The 17614-nt window shown below is 33.8% G+C and overlaps 1 protein-coding gene across 3 annotated transcripts in view; it reads right to left on the reverse strand.

Moving 5' to 3' along the window:
* Positions 1-17614, reverse strand: part of LOC110039142 (embryogenesis-associated protein EMB8) — a 147206-nt gene that overhangs the window by 115586 nt on the left and 14006 nt on the right. For all 3 annotated transcript variants that reach the window (XM_020744102.1, XM_020744101.1, XM_020744100.1), the window contains exons 3-4: positions 15699-15760; positions 289-389 (exon numbers count right to left, since the gene is read on the reverse strand). In XM_020744102.1, the coding sequence (XP_020599761.1) occupies positions 289-389; positions 15699-15760 (163 nt within the window). The remainder of the gene's footprint in view (positions 1-288; positions 390-15698; positions 15761-17614) is intronic.

The raw sequence follows: 17614 nt of genomic DNA on the forward strand, positions 1-17614 counted from the left end.
TTCAGTCGTGGGAAATCTTGTGTGCAGAATGCGATCCGACGTCGGCCTTTTGGTGCCCTGCATCACGAGTTTCTCCAACATTCTTCGTTTTTTAAATTAACTTCTTTCTATTGAGTAAAATATCAATTATATGATTGGCTTTTATGATTATTTTTTATTGTCCATATTTCTAATGGAAGGCCAAAAATCTTTTGTTCGGGTGCTAGACTAAAGAACATCCTTCATCCCAAGCATAGCAGGTTGAACTATTTTGCCTAGACTTGGTTTGCAATAAAATAAGCCACTTACAGCAGAAGAAGAATCACTGGTTAGACCAGGCACCACAATAACAATTGGAGTACTCTCATCTTTAGAGATTATAATGTCATTGTCCAAAGAACCACCTGCAACTGTACAAGTTTGATGAATTAGCCTGTGCTCCCTAACGTTTTGCATAATTTTAGTGAAAATAATAAGAATTTATAGCCATGACATACTTTCAAAAACCTTAAACTTAATTTTATGACTGTCATATTAATTTAACATGTTAAATGGAATTTAAGAAGTATAGAAAGTGTTGAAGAAAGAAATAAAAAGTAATTCGGCACATGAAGAGTCTGGTATTACAATATGATAGAAATCGAAGCAAAGAATAAAAGAAAATGATCAGACAGTATTAATCGTTCTCAATCAGAGAAACTAAGATCCAGAAAAGACTAAGACTAGCCAAAAACCTAATCCTAATTGTTGAAAACAGGTTGAACCATGTGCACTTCAAAACTGCTGCGAATTCAGCAATTTCAAAATGAAATCAAACTTAATTAATTTCAAACAAAAAAAGTCATTAACACGGGCCTCTTTTTGCAGGATGCAGATCGCATCGTTCCGCGAAAGCAGAACTCTTGAAAGCGGGAGCCCTTATTAAGCTATTCATTAGAGCTACTTTTGCTTGGAGAAATTTAAATATGTTGTTGTTAGCTGTTTAGACAATTTTTGGCTTTTGTTTTATACATTTGGAGAATATGTTCTCTGATTTTCTGCGCCAAGGAATGTTATATCCTCTTCCTTTTGCAAGGGTGAGTCTCTAGCTTGTTCAGAAAATGGTGATGGATCTCCCTTGGCAGTTGTGCCACACCAAAAGAGCCGTTTCATCATTCTACCTGCTATTTTCAGTTCAGACAGCTGCCAAATTTCTTTAACACTCTTCCACGCTCCTCAATTTCCCATATTCCCTTCCTCTTGTCATTTTACAACCCCTCTCCACTATACACAATCCATAAGCACCTTCTAGGAAACCTAAAAGGGTGTTAGCCATGCCACTATCAAGATCACATTGAAAAATGTTACCTTAATGGCAGGTTATAGTATCAAGTAGATTGATCTAAATGAGAGAAATTGAATGATGCCAATGGTCTTAGGATGTCAAACTTTCTAACGCAAATCTAACATCAAAAGTAAAAAATCATGCAAGATTCACAGTTCATTAACATCAATTCAAGCAAGTATTCATATTTTTTTGATGAAAATAGAAAAATACACACCAAACAATAATTTGGTAGTCTCTCAATCAGAAATGTCCCATAGAAAAATATAGGATAGGTTAAACTCCAAAATACTTCTCCGACCATTTGCATGTGGTAAATTTGATCCCAGAATGTTACATTTCTCCAGTTTAGTTCATCAACTACACAAAATTGATCCAAATATAGTCACTCTAAGACTAAATTGTGATCAGTTTTGTATAACTGTGGGATTAAATTGAGATCTAGTTTTTATCATAACTTTACATGAGGGATCTGTGTGAATCAATTTTGTATGCTCTAGCACTAAACTAACCACATAATAATAGTCTATGAATTATTTGAGATTTGATTTAATTATTGTAAATGTAAATTAAACGGAGATTGAAAATCACATCGTAAATAAAAATCAAAAATCACATTGTATGAAATTGGGACATATCCAATCACATATGCAAACTAAGCAAAAAAAAAACATAGTTGAAAGGATAACAAAAAAGAATTCGTCAAATAAGATATTAAAACCTCATGTCAAAGCAAGAAAAAGGCTTTTCCAAGAAGTTGTCAATCAAAATTGTACTGCACTAAATAAAATCACATACAATTAACAATGGCTTCAAGAGCAAAACAAGAATTTCATCAAGTAATTGATTGTCATTTATGAACATATAGATATGATACTTCTAACCACAAAACCCACAGCAAGCAGGCTTTAAAAATCCGAAAATAAATTGTAGTGCCAAAATAAAAATCAGTAAATTTATGAATCCCATAATTAACTACAGTGCCACCTTGGAAATTGCTTTTCTAGGCTCCACTAGATGAATATAGCAATAGTTAACCATTCACAAGTCATAAAATCAAGTGATCAAAGCCTCTGGCTATAGTAGATTCATAAAACCTAAGAAAAAAAAAACAATAGCTCCAAGTCAGCTCCAGAAATAAGTGATTTCAGACAACCAAAATCAATAATTCCAACAACAGCGTCAGAGTTGCATGTCCGAATTCCAAACACCGAAATGAATCAATGGCTCATATCAATAATGAAACAACAGTAATACAAGAGAAAAACAGAACCCAAGGCATAGCCATAACACCAAATTGTCAGGGAAAACTAAACACGTCCAAGCAGAACTCCAACATCTGTAACACCACGATTTTCACGTCAAAACAATGAAGCACACATTTTATGCAGAGGAAAGGTGGTCTGTATGTCATAACTGAAGTTTAGGTGTTAGTGAAGTTAATGCATAAGAATTGGGCGGTATGCATGTATATTTCCCGTGTTTTTTTTTTTTTTTTTTTTTTTTTTTTTGGGGCAACACGAAATTCATATGTATTTACCAATCTCACATCAAAACTTGATATTTTCTTGAATATCATTTTACCTGTGCGTGAAAAGATGGATTTGATTCAATGACTTGTGAACCTTGATAACTAGTGGTTGTTTTAATAAATTTGATGTGGGGAAAGAATTGAGTGGTATGTTGGTATATGTGACGAGAAATTATGGCTATGACCCTAAGTTTTAATGTTAAAATCTTGAAATCATTCTTAAATAATTAATGTAGGCATTAGCTCTAAGCCTATAACCTTTGAATAAATAGCACAAACCATTTGCTACATAGATTAATTAAATGGCACATTTACATACATACTACCGAATCCCTATGCATTTAGTAGATTTGGGTATAAGATATGTAAATAAAACATGTGTTATGTATGTAAATGCCCCATTATCCATTTATATATATATATATATATATGTGGGCTCGCGCACCGAGGGTAACAAGTTGGTAGGCAGCTGAGGCGTGAGTCCCCTCTGACCAGGTTCGACTCCTACGGGAACGAATAGCACATAAGAGGGTGGTATTTCCAAATACAACCCTTATATAATATATATATATATATATTACTGCAATCACTATAAACTGTTCGGGCACACCCCTGCAAAATGTTTCAAGTTTCACCCATATTTGAGATCGGTAGGTTCTAATAACATCATCCATGCGGAGGAAAATATAGCAAAAACTGTTAATCTTCCAGAAATGTTGAATGAGAATTTGACTCATCAGGCTACTCCTCACTAACCAGATCAACAGCTTTTTCCCACTGTTATTGAAGCAATTCTTCCTCGGATCATAAACACTACAAATTTTGTTGTAGGAGATGCTAGCCAAAGTACATTGGAACCACCTATTGCGAGAGATGAGGGTACTCAAGTCTTGGAGGAGCGCCAGGATCAAGGTGTGTTGCAGGCTGAGTCAGATCAGCAGGTTACGGATCAACATACCCCCCGGGGTGAGCCCTCCATCGAAGATCCACCTATTGATCAGACGGGACTACCTCTGGCAGAGGATTGGCAAGTTTACAAATCTAGGAAGAAGAAAAAATGAATGCTAGACCTCAGTAATTCTCAGGATGATTGTCTCATAGTTTTGGGTGGAAGCCCACATCTCAGTATGCTACCGGACTCTCTCCCTAGATCTTGGGGAAGGGGAAGTGGTAAATCCACCGACTACACCCACCATGATTAGGAATGTTTTTCTTTTTTATATTTTTGGGGGTGTTTTATGTCTTAGTAAGTTGTAATCCTTGTGAGTGAGCTCTTTGTATCCACTCACTAAAACTTTTGTATCCTCCCATTTATTTTAATGAATTTTCCTTCTCAAAAAAAAAAATAAAAAAATAATATATATATATATATATATATATATATATATATGATTTTTATATGTTTATATTTTTTGTAACTGATTAATAGGAAAATAGCTACTACAAATGCCACTAACAATCCCATAGAGGACGAGACAGCCTTATGGGGATATGTCACCAAATTAGAGAACTTGTGATCAATCGGAGCAGAAGAACATAGAATTTTAGTAACAATTTTGTCAAGAAAAACTCAATAAAATATATTCTAGGGTTAAAGCTAGTTGTTTTATACACCAATAACCCTAAGGCATCACAAGAAACTTCTATTCAGCAAATAATGTGAATTTTGGAAGCAACTCCAAAATTTACGAGGACATGTTGTACTTGTTCTTAGAAAAGTTACTTAAAGACCTAACTCGGAGAGAGTTCTTTATGTTGATAACTCCTAACCATAGGGTCAATTACTTACATTATTTCTATGACAACCAGGACACTTGATGCTTGATGCTTTAATTTATTTTTGCTTTATGTTTGCTTTGCATGGGGACAGTATTTGTGCTACATTTGATGTTATTTATATGTGGTTAGAGTTCATTATTATTGTTTGTTGTTTAATGCTTGTTATAGTTAATTCGATGTTATTTGTATGTGGCGGTTCCACAAACTATGAATAGTATGAACAGAGAAAAACGCAGAACAACTACAGTTGCGTTAAGCTTAATGTAGGAGTATTACAACTCATATATTGTTTGCTCTTCTCACATGACATCCACATGCATAGATGATAAGTGGGTTGAGAAGTTGCCCGCGGGGCACCGATAAGATTTAACAATATGTTCCGTATGACACAACTCATATTCATCAATTTGTTAGAAAAAGTGCACAGAAATCATGGACTTCATGACTCCTTAAGGATAACTTCCAAGAATATTTAGCCATAACCCTCTACATCTTATCACAAAATGAATATATGAGAGGATTCATGGAGTGATTTCAGCACTCATCAAAAACAATCAATAGTTATTTTGTAATTGAGCTTAATGCTCTGATCAACTTATCATCACAAATTATAAAACCTGACGGCCGCACATTCCAAAGGACCCCCATAGAGATTTCACGGGACCAACGATATATGCCAAATTTTAGGGTAAATGCACGCGTTCATAATTTTAGGAATTTACTTGAACACAATAATTTAAACACCTTTGATACATTCTCTAGGATTGCATTAGAGCGATTGATGGAACACATGTCAATGCACGCTTATTAAACAATAAAAAGATCACATACATCGGTCACAGCATGTAATAATTGTATGTGACTTTAACATGAGTTTCACTTTTGTTATGAACGGATGAGAAAGCAGTACACACGACAGTTGCATATTCAAATTTGTTATGCGAACTAAGAAATACAATTTTCCAAAGCAATCTACAGGTTTGCTTGAATGTGAATAAATAAAATGATACTTTTACTACAATACTAATGACTATAATTATTTTAGAGAAATATTTTTTTGTCGATGTTGGATATCATTTACAAAAAAAGATTTCTCAAACCATTTTCTGTTACCAAATACAACATTTCTAATTTTGAAAGAGCTAGCAACATTTCTCGGGAAAGAAAAGAGATGTTTAACTAGAGACACTCATCCTTACATAGTGTTATCAAAAGAACAATTGGAGTTTAAAAATAAAATAGGTTATTTTGCGATATATGTCCACATATCCTTTCAGCAAACAAATTCAAATTGTTGTTATTACAATGGCTCTGCACAAAAATATTTGGCAGCAACTTCATGCAGTTACATTAACTTTAATAGGGCAAATGAAGATCATTCACATGTCCCTGCTGAAGCATATGAATATCGCATAAGGCAATCAATATCATAGAAAGAAAGAATTTTTCCAGAGACTCATACCCAGGATAAGGAAGGTGTTGGGGAGATGACGGAATTGCAAGCGTAAATTACAGATGTTGTAGTTAGCGGGTGAAAGCATCTTGTATGTTTTTTTATTGCTTTATGTGAACTGTGTTGTTAAAAAGCTTAATGTATCATACTGACAGTTTATGCAATGACGTACATGTGAATCTATTTCTGCAAATTTTATTTTCAGTTCTTTTGCATGTATTTTTTTCTCACATGGATGGCCTCTGAGGAAATTGTGGGTACAAAATTTCATTTATTTATTTATTGCATTTTAAGTTTTTTGTTTGAAGGTCTATAATGAGATATTCGATCTTATGTGTTTTTCTGAAAGACCTATATATTGTTATGAGTTCTTCACGTATGAAATCACTACAAGGCAACCAAGTACCCCTCCTTCAAATATATGTGTATTGGGGTTCTTTTGGATGGTTTTTGTGGTGTTTGTGATGCATATGAGCTCGATATTACGTGATTTAAAAACAACCAAAAATTCTTTTTTGTTAAGGTCTATTGTCATCTTGTTGTGACTGAATATTCGTTGATTTATATTTCTGCTTTGACACCTCACAATTTTTTAAAATATTAATTGAGTATTTCTATTTTTCTTCTTTACTAATGATGCATCTAAGGGTCTGAACTTTTTAGTTTTAAACCTTAAGAAAAGATGAGCTCGAATATTTCTAGTGCCTTCAGAGCATTGTGCTGCTACTATGGAATGCAGTGTTCACTATTTACTTTGTCACAGCAGCATGACTATAGGAGACAATTTTACAGGTGTCCAAGAATTAGAACAAGGAATTGTGACTTCTTCAGGTAGGAAGATCAGTTTGATGATTTCACCACCGATAATGATCAGCCGTGGAAAATTTCATTGAAGGGATTACATCAGGATATTAATCGATTGTATTTTAAAAGCAATATTATGATGATACCAATTGCTATTTTAATAATTTTATTTTTAATTTTGATTGTCATGTTACTCACTGTATAGTGAGATGTCAATTTTTATTTTATAATATTCAAACTGGATATCTGCTGTCATAAATGAAATGTGCAAGCAAGACTGATTTTGTTATAAACACTATACAACAGAAGCAGAAATCTCATTTATTTATAAACAGTTACAGTGTAACTGCTGCAAAACTAAACTAAACAAATAGAAACAGCTTCCCCGCAGCAACTTCCTGGCACAACTGCTGCACAGCAGCATTTTAATAAACTACACCTGCCCCAAACAGACCTTTAAACATGTTGAGTAGATTTTCAAAATACAAAATGATGTAATAGACAAGATCACATACATAATCACCAGCAACCAAAACCCCCCTTTAATCCCACATTATGTGGGGAAGTGAAGAGACTCCACGAGGTGGAATATAAAAGAAAGGAATAATGAAGACTTATTGAATTTCAATTTTTAAAATTCCAAGTCGTGCTGATGAAAAAATATTTCAAGAAAAAGATAATAGTGTATGCTTCTAAAAAAATTCACATAAGTGAAGCTGTGGATTTCGTTACTCCTCCTAAGTCCTATTACTTATTGAGAATTTTACAGGTGTTCAAGAATTATAACAGAGAACTGTGACTTATTCAGATGAGCGGATCGATTTGATGAATCCACCGCCGATAGTGATCAGGTGTGGAGAGATTCGTTGGAGTGATTACATTGGGATATTAATCGGCTGCATTTTAAAAATAATATTATGATGATAACGATTGTTATTTTTATAGTTTTATTTTTTATTTTGATTTTCGTGTTACTTACTGTTTGATGGGGTGTCAATTTTTATTTTGTAATATTCAAACTGGATATCTGTTGTCATATATGAAATGTGTAAGCAGAATTGATTCTGTTATAAACAAGGCTATATAACAGAAGCAGAAAAGTCATTTATTCATAAACACCTGCAACACATCTGCTGCAAAACTACACTAAGAAAATAGAAACAGCTTCCTCGCAGCAACCTCCTTGCACAGCAGCTTTTTAATAAGTTGCACCAGCCCAAAACAAACACTTAAACATCTTGAGTGGATTTTCAAAATACAAAATGATGTAATAGACAAGATCACATAAATAGTCGCCAAACCACCTCCAATAAGGGCCTCACAAAACCCCCCTTTAATCCCACATTGTGTGGGGAAGTGAAGAGACTCCATGAGGTGGAATATAAAAGGAAGGGATAATGATTTATTGCAATTAAATTTTTAAAATTTTAATTCGCGTAGATGACAAAATACTGCAAGAAAAATAGTATGGTGTATACTTCTAAAAAAATCCATATAAGTGAAACTGTGGATTTATCTTGCTGCTCCTCCTACGTTGTATCGATTATTGACAAACAAGGGTTCATATCCCCCCCCCCCCCCCCCCCGCCCCCACAACAAAACCAACATCTACCAACCATACACATGTTATTCTTGGCGTGGTGGCAAGGCATCGTTGTTATTTTATGTTATGATATTATTATTATGCATAAATTTTGAGAAGGCCCTTGTACGCCATCAATGATGCACTGGAAGATCTATGCTTACCTTCTTGTCATGGATAAATTGAAGAACATCCATTCTTTTCTTGGCATAGTTGGGAATTTCTCATAGTTTTTATTTTCACTTTTTTAAAAAATTCTCACATCATAATGCATAATTGAACACCGCGATTTGATGTACTTGCTTAGTGAATATCTTCTTTAATTTCAGTCATTGGCAAACGCGTTAAAAACTTAACCCCCTTTACGTGCTAATAATATAATTTTATGTTTTATAGTGGCTACTCCTAGTGACGTAGGTATTAAATTTTTTAATTATAGATTTCAAAGTTTCATTAGGATTGAAATGCAAATGCACGATAGTTCAAGTAATATAATTTTTTTTTTAAAACCCCAGTATCGATCCCACAGAAAGGGTGAAAACTTTTTTTATAACTTAGTAAAACTTAAACTCCAAACAATTATTTAAAAAATAAGGTCGCAAGTTTATGTGTAAGAAGAAGTAACTAATTTCTACTAATTTAGTTTCAAAACTTAACGAAAATACTAAGTGTTTCTAAACTAATTTTACGTAAAAGAGTTCAAATTATATGAAAGTCTTTCCCCTTGCAATGATCAGTAAATGAATCAAATGTTTAAATTTTAAATGTGGTATTGTGACAAATTGGAACATATATATTTTTTACCCTCTTCCGAGTGCATAAAAATAATTAGCTAACCTAGAGTTAAGTCCTCAAATCCTGTTATGCTAAATAGGTTTTAACTTGTTGTTTCTAGATTGCCCACCGTGCCCTCTATTTAGGACTAATTTAGCCTTAATTTGCAAACTCTAGATCAAATTGGTTAACGTTCTAGTCCGTCTTCCTATAATCACCAATTTACACTCATCAAAATTCATCTCTATCTATTTGCACTAACCTATGGGCTACCTTATCACTCACTAGATTAATGTAATTCTCACTAGTTGAAGAATACATAGGCCACCCGGGTCATTATGGATTCACAACAAATTTTAACATATCAATTGGTCAGATTGACTATGTATATTAAGTATGAATTAATGAACCATCACAAATATGGAATAAGAGAAATATTAAACAATTATAATCCTACACATGATTATTTCTTATTAAAAATAGAAAAATAAAGAAAACTACTCAGTCTTCACGGGTTTAACACAACAAAACATGATTTATATTAAAATTCAAGTTTACATAATAAAACAGAACTCAAATAAAAATATTGAATATTTATCTCAAACTCCTCCCCAAGCAAATATTGAAGTTCCTTTGAAGTATTCTCCAAACTCTTCTTACGCACACTCAAACCAATGGACACACACACCAAAAGACTTCCACCATCCACAACAAGAACTAACCTTTTTTCTAGGCGCCAACAACCTCATAACTGCTTGGCGCCATGGCGTCGAGTTCTCTGTTTCACGTACGGGGTCTGACGCCTAGGCACCAGTTCACTTTATGCTCCTTTGCTCCATTTGACCCCATTTTGCTCCGTTTTCGCTCATTTTTTTTCCAAAACTTTAACTCTTGTAGTTGTAACCAAAAACACGCAAAATATCGTTCATTAAAGTGCAATATCATTAAAAATTAACATAAAATGTATATATAAAAGTAGCACATTTTTATGCATGTCAATTCCCCCAAGCTTAAACGTTGTTTATCCTCAAATAACTCTTTTATTTTATATAATAAATACTTTAACTTATGGCAGTGGGTTTCATTAAAGATTCCTATAGTATTGCCCCATAAATGTGAAAGTGAAAATTTAGAAAAAATTTCAATAACTCAGGTTGGAGCTAGGGTACAAGAGTATCTAGTAAGTTAGGAATTTTGATTTCTATTTATTTCAAAAATAATTGTAACTTGTCACACTTAAGAAGCTTATAAAAATTAAAACATAGAAATCTATGAGAACTTCATTAGTAAATATTTGATTAATACCTTTATAATTGATAATAAGCTCAGAATTGTAATTAAGTTTTTTCCTTTATTATAATTCAAGTGAAGTCAATTTTTAATTAGTCATCTTCTCAAGCTTCACTCCATATATTTTTTTACTTTTCCTTTTGCTTTTTTTTTTATTTTTTCTTTTCTTTCAGGATATTTTTAATCCTTACTCTTTTTTTATGTGATGAATATTATCTATGGATAGTCTTTGATGATTTTAAACTTCACTATCCTCCTCCTAAAGTTAAAAATTTTTTACATTTCTTTACTTAATAATGTGTATTAGTACAAAAATGATTTTTCATAGAGTCTCAATTCATTTTGAAGTGTGAATCTTAAGATATTTAGTGTTTCAAAAATACAATTTTCTCTACTATGAATAGTAAAAGCATATTTCTATTCTCTTATATCAAATATCTTAACTCTAGAACTACCCCTTATCATCAAAAAATTTTTATTTAAGTCACTATAACATTTATATAATAAAAAATTTAGTTCTCTAAAAATAACACCACATATCATTGGTTATTTCAAAATAATTTTCAGATAAAGTCTATCGAGGACAAATAAAACTTAATTTATAAAAGTTTTTCTCCCCCCACCAAACTTGAATTTTTAAATAATTTTTAAACATTTTAGTACAAAATAACTATGAAGAGAAAAAATTAACATAATTATTATATATCACAGAGTTCTAAACATGAAAATTGCATAGGCACAAAAAGTAAAAAACAGGTGCTTAGCAGTAGTAAATCTCAAGTCAACATGTATAGCATGAAAATTTCAAAGTAAAAGAACTACTCTACACATGCAGCAATACTATACATGATCTGGAGAGAAAAGTAAACAGTAGTGCAATAACAACTAAAAAGCCAGAATCCATATCAGCAGTAAGCATAAATAAAGCAATGTCCAACACAATAAAATAACTAAAAGTCAGCAACAACTAGGGAAAGTAAACACATCAAAACTTAGAATAACTACTCATCATCATCATCATCATCATCATCATCATTTTCATCATTATATTCTTCATCCATAGCCTTTCGGCTTTCAAACATAATATATAAATGATACAAAGGAAACTCCACACTCTGATCTCCTCTCAAACTAGCCTCATAATCACTTTTTCTTTCCAAATATTGTTCAAAATGTTCTCGGTGATCTTCATTCTCTTGCAGTTGACTATGCATAAAAGAAATATCACCCTGATGCTCGTAATAGCGATCACGAAGTTCTTCCCAAATAGCAGGAGGTGGAGCAGCAGCACTAGAGGTAGAATGTCTAGAAGTAGAGGTAGAAGGAATATCTAAAGATCGGCCTCTAGAACCAAGTGTAGCATGCTTTCCATATTAATCCACATTAGCCTTACCAATAGGCTTCAGTAGTTGCAATATCTCCTCCCAAGCTTCAAAACTAACTCTGGATTGTTTACATATAGTAAAGATGAGAAGGATAACCCAAACTTGCAGTAGAAGCTTCGTAAAAAAACTGATAATATTCTTGCGAGTGAGAGAGACAATATCTATAGGTTTCATCTTCTGAATCTTCTGAATGTAAAAGTTTAAAGTGGCTCTCTCCCTGGTCAGTTCACTCAAATGGTTTGTAGGAAGAAGTCGAGCAGAAATGAAAGTGTCAGACCTTAAATTGGGCATTAAGCATGGAAAAAGAAAAATTTACCTCGTAGTCATTCTTAATTTTTCAAGCTCCACGCCCATCAGTCAGAAATGTAATAATCTCATCCAGCTGCTCCTTGGTAGACTCAAATGATGAGTAATAACAATCAGGCACGTCAGGCAACTGGTATAAAGCATTGATCCGAACATGATTGAAATCTACTCCTCTTCTTTACCAAATCGTATGATTCCTCTCGAAGATTTACATAGAATTCACAAACGACTGATATGACTACTACAGCAGTAAAGTAGCAGATTCTCTCCCAGCTCCGTGCTATAATCAAATTCTCCACAAAACCTGTAGGCCTACAGAAGTTTCTTTATGCAATCAACTTTTTTGGCACATGCAGATCGTTGTATCGATCATGGGTTTTAAGACTAACAAATCTCTTGTGATCAAATCCTTCCTTCCCCATTCCTCTCTTAGTCTTAGGAGTCATATCAAATCTAACAAAAATCTATATAAATTTTAAATACAAATTATAAACGCACCTACAAGCAAATATATTGCAAAAATAAATCTTTTCCAAGGATTTTCATCTCCTCATTCCAAGGTTTTCCAAAAATTTTGAAATTTCCAAATGTGCATGAAATTCATGGCTAAAGAAGAAAATCACATGGTGAAAGTGCAAATCTTACCGGGAGAAGAAGAAATCTGAAGTTTTGAAGCTTTGATTAGAGAAGAATCGCAAGGTAGGAAAAGCCTTATGGAAGTGCTGGTGTACGTTCGAAGGAAGGAGTTCTAAGGAAAAAATGAAGTTGAACCGGGTCAATTCGCAATTTAATGAGTTAAACCGGTGGTTCAGCCAGTTCGGCGCCTAGGCGCCAAATTTGGCGCTAGGCGCCCCGCTCTCGAGTAACTGACGCTTAGGCTCCAAGTTTTGGCGCCTAGGCGACAGTGCTTGATGTTTTTAATTTTTGATTTTTTAACTTTTTACATATGAGCACCTCACACCAAAGGTTTCCGGACCCTAATTTGTTCGATTCAACAACATTTTGATTAGTTTATTATCTTCAAAACTTCTTTCAACTTTCATTTGCTTAAGTACCCGATCCCTAAATACGAACCAATCCAACAATTCAAGCGCACTAACACCACATATCAAACTCACAAACTTAACATAAACACACTAGCATAAACATCATTTCGATACAAACCAACAAACATCAATCCTACATAATCAGATAAGCGCATATAGAAAAACAAACATGCTAACGTACTAGCATACAGACAAACTGATACCAATAGATCAGAGTTCTATTGTATATACTGGTTGACGTCTGGATTACTCACTGTATCCTCTATTTAGGACTAATCTAGCCTTAATTTTCGAACTCTATATCAATTTGGTTAAGGTTCTAGTCTGTCATCCTAGAATCACCAATTTACACCCATCAAAACTCATCTCTTTATCCATTTACACTAATCTATGGACTACCTTATCACTCACTAGATTAATGTGATTCTCTCCGGTTAAGGAATACATAATCCTCTCGTGTCATTATGGATTCACAACAAGTTTTAGCATACAAATTGGTCAGATTGAATATGTAAATTAAGTACGAAGTAATGAACCATCACAAATATAGAATAAGATAAATCTTAAACATTTCTAATCCTACACATGATTATTTTTTAAAGCAAGCACAAAGATAAAGAAAACTACTCAGACTTCATGGGATTAACACAACAAAACATGATTTATATTAAAATTCAAATTTACACGATAAAACAGAACTCAAACAAAAATATAAAGTATTTATCTCAGACTCCTCCCCAAGCAAATCTTGAAGTTCCTTTGAAGTATTCTCCAAACTCTTCTTACACACACTCACACCAATAGACTCACACACACACACCAAAAGACTCCCATCACCCACAACAAGAACTAACTTTTTTCCTTGCAAAACTCTCTTTTAATATAGTTCTCCAAATCTTCACGAGTCATTTCAAATGCCCTTTCAAAATTCGTCCAAATACATTGCATATTGGCAAGAACTGATTCTGGCACCTAGACACCCAACTGTGGTACCTAGGAGCCAACCTTCTAGAAGCCTAATATAACTGTCTGGCATGTAGGCGCCAGATCCATTAAAGTGCAATATCAATTAAAATGAGCATAAAATGTATGTATAAAAGAAGCACATTTTAGGCATGTCAATAACAAAAGAAAAATGCAATAAAAATAACACATAAAATCATGCAAACTTTCAAGAACACATTGTAATCTATGAAGAACATGAAATCATAATCAGTGTAAGTTAGAACAGGCAAGGATGAGCAAGACTCCCTTTTCCCTCTCCCCACAACAGATAAAGAACTTATATTTGAGCCCATGAAAGCGAAAAATAAGACCTTGGAGCTATATTTATATGTTCTGAAAGCTCCCAATTGTTGGGGGTCATACACATTGCGCTGAAATTTGTAGGCATCCACCTGACCAGCTCCATATGAGATAATCTATAGATGACCTAATAATGTATCCTCCAATGCAAACCATCATTTAAGGCTTAAAGATATTAAATTGTATAGAAATAGTAGATATGCCTCAATATCAAAGAAAATTCAAACTTTCAGCTTTCATTCTACAAACTTAACATAGCACAATCAGCACATCCCTAGATTACATGAACCCAAATCTAGTCTAATTCCTACAAAATCAACATCTATAAATGAAGATGCCACTTACCGAATGATGGGTATTTGAATAAGTAAATCATAACGAAGAGATCGCATGTACATTAACTTCAGTGATCAGGTTCAAGTCCTTTAAGGGCAAAACTCTCAAACCGATTAGAAAGCTTTGACAATTGAACAAGAACTTCAGGATCACAAAATCTCTTATGTTGAACCAAATTAATAAATAAATATAAGGTTGAGTGGGATAACCACCGTCAAGCTTTAATGTAATGAAACGATAATAGCTTTACCTTTAATTAGGATTTTATAGATAAAGAAAATTATGTAAGAATTTTGTTAACGGATTTGGTTTGTAAAATTATAAAAAACTCAGGGAAGAATTCTTGCAGCCCTTGTTTTGGCTTTCACAGCTTTCTTTCCCTGAAGATTTGGAACCTGCTGTCCAAGTATTTGGCATCAACTACTTCGGGATTTCTAAGTTGATTTTTATTCCAGTGTTTTCTTCCTATTTACTACAATATTACATAATTCCACTCCATACCCTGATCAAGAACATAATGCATAATGGCCAGCTAAATGAATAAGAAAACTCCAAATGAACTCAAAAATTATCAAACAAAGAAGCTGAATTTTATGTTGGTCAAGTTTCTAACTGCTGATTAACCTTAACAAATGTAAATACAAATATCAGTAAACATGGAGTAAGAAAAGCCCCCTTCTGAAGGGAAAAATTCCATAAATGCAAAGTTAAGCAATGTACTGGTCAATTGATGCCCACGAGGCCAACACCACGAACACTAGAGAACATAGCATAATAATATACAGTTTCAAACTTAGAATGTACCATCAGAAGCAAGCAGCCAATCCAAAGCAATTGTCCCACCATCAGATACAGAGAATAGCTGCCTGCAATTCAAAATGATAATTGCACAAACTTAAGGATGTAATAATCAACTTGCAATCATCACATCAAGAAATCTAAGCCAAAGTCGCTAATCAGAACATGACGCCCAATAGTGAACTGAAGCAATAGCTACGTTCAAGCAAGACAGCAAAAGAAATTTCATTTATCTCAAAGGCATATACTGGCCATTATGAGTTATTACTTAAATAAGTGCCATTATGAATTATTACTTAAATAATTCAAAGTAACCTCAGTGTTTCAACATGAGAACATCAATGATGAAAAATGACAATCCAAAATGTATGTACTCGTGAATATCAATGGACACCTAATGTGCACATGTCCTTTACTGGTAAAGAAGACTGTCATCTGAACAAATTGAAAAAAGCTCAAGTACACACTCACATGAAAACTCCAATATTGCATGTAAGCAAATATTACCATATCCATATGACTTCTGTGGGGTTGCAACATATATTATCAAAGAATTCTGTTTATATGCAAAATATCAATAATAATCAGAGATAAACTTCGATGGAGAGTGTAAATGTTCGTACAAATTTGTCGCAACATCATATTCTTCTCATATAAGCAAAGGAAAGAACATTCAAAGTGCAAGAAACGTGCTTGAAGGATGGTCGTATGGGTTGTTTACTTTAATTCTATCATTATCAATCAAGAATAAATGAAATTGGGCAGATTTAAGAGTTTCCTTCCTTGAATTGTTGGATTAAATTCCTTATTTTTGGATGTATTTGTTTCGTTCATTTACCTATCCATGAACGTCATAAGTTGGCAACGCAGTCTAATCGATGTGTCTTTATGAGTTACAGTCCTAATTATAAAGGTTTTGTGTGTTATGATTTGATTAATAATCAATGGCGTATCTCTCCGAATGTAATTTTCTTTGAACATAAATACTACTTTCAGCATATTATCCCCAGACCGATGGTCAAACAAAAGTGATCAGCAAGAGTTTAGATACATATTTGTGTTGTTTTGTATCGGATACACTGAAACTTTGAGTCAGATAGATTGCATGTGTTGAATATTGGTATAAAACTTCATACCATACTGCAGCACATATCACCCCTTTCAAGGTTCTGTATTGGTGGGATATACCTCACCTGATATATTATAGACATAGAACTAAATCTGTATCTAGTGTTGATCTGTGCTTGGAGGAGAGGTGTAGAATGTTGGCAAAGCTCGAGTGGCACCTACTGAGAGCTCAATAACTCATGAAAAGGAAGGCGAACGGACATAGGACAGAGATATAAATCGAACCAGGATGCACGATTTACTTGAAGCTGAGGCTCTACCGGCAGAAAACATTGGCAAGGCGGAGGAGCGAGAAACTTTCTTCATGATATTTTGGACCCTAGAGGTTACAACACTTGTTGAGATAGTGGCATGCTGTTTGAAGTGGCCACCATCATCAGCACTACATCCAGTCTTTCATGTTTTGCAGCTGAGACGAGCTATCTGGAATCATACACCAACATCTTCACTACCTCTGATGTTGAAAGAGGACATGAATGTGATTCTAGAACATTTAGCAGTCGAATGAGTGTGAAGAGAAGTGGCAGGAGAAAAGGAGGTACTGATAAGTGGAAAGATCTACTAGATTATGAAGCAATATGTGAGCATTACAAGGATATTAATAAGCAGTTTTCATCCTTCCAACTTGAGGACAACATGCTGTCGGCACTTAAAAAGAAGGTTTGAAGAAAGTTTGGGGGGTCTCCCGTAAGAAGCTGTCGGTCGCCGGAATCGAAATCCCGTCGCCCGCTTCGGAAGGACGTTTTAATTTACGTATATATATAAATAATTTTAGAAAAATATGAAATCAAACT

Source organism: Phalaenopsis equestris, unplaced genomic scaffold (genome assembly GCF_001263595.1).
Source record: "Phalaenopsis equestris unplaced genomic scaffold, ASM126359v1 Scaffold235526, whole genome shotgun sequence".
Taxonomy (NCBI): domain Eukaryota; kingdom Viridiplantae; phylum Streptophyta; class Magnoliopsida; order Asparagales; family Orchidaceae; genus Phalaenopsis; species Phalaenopsis equestris.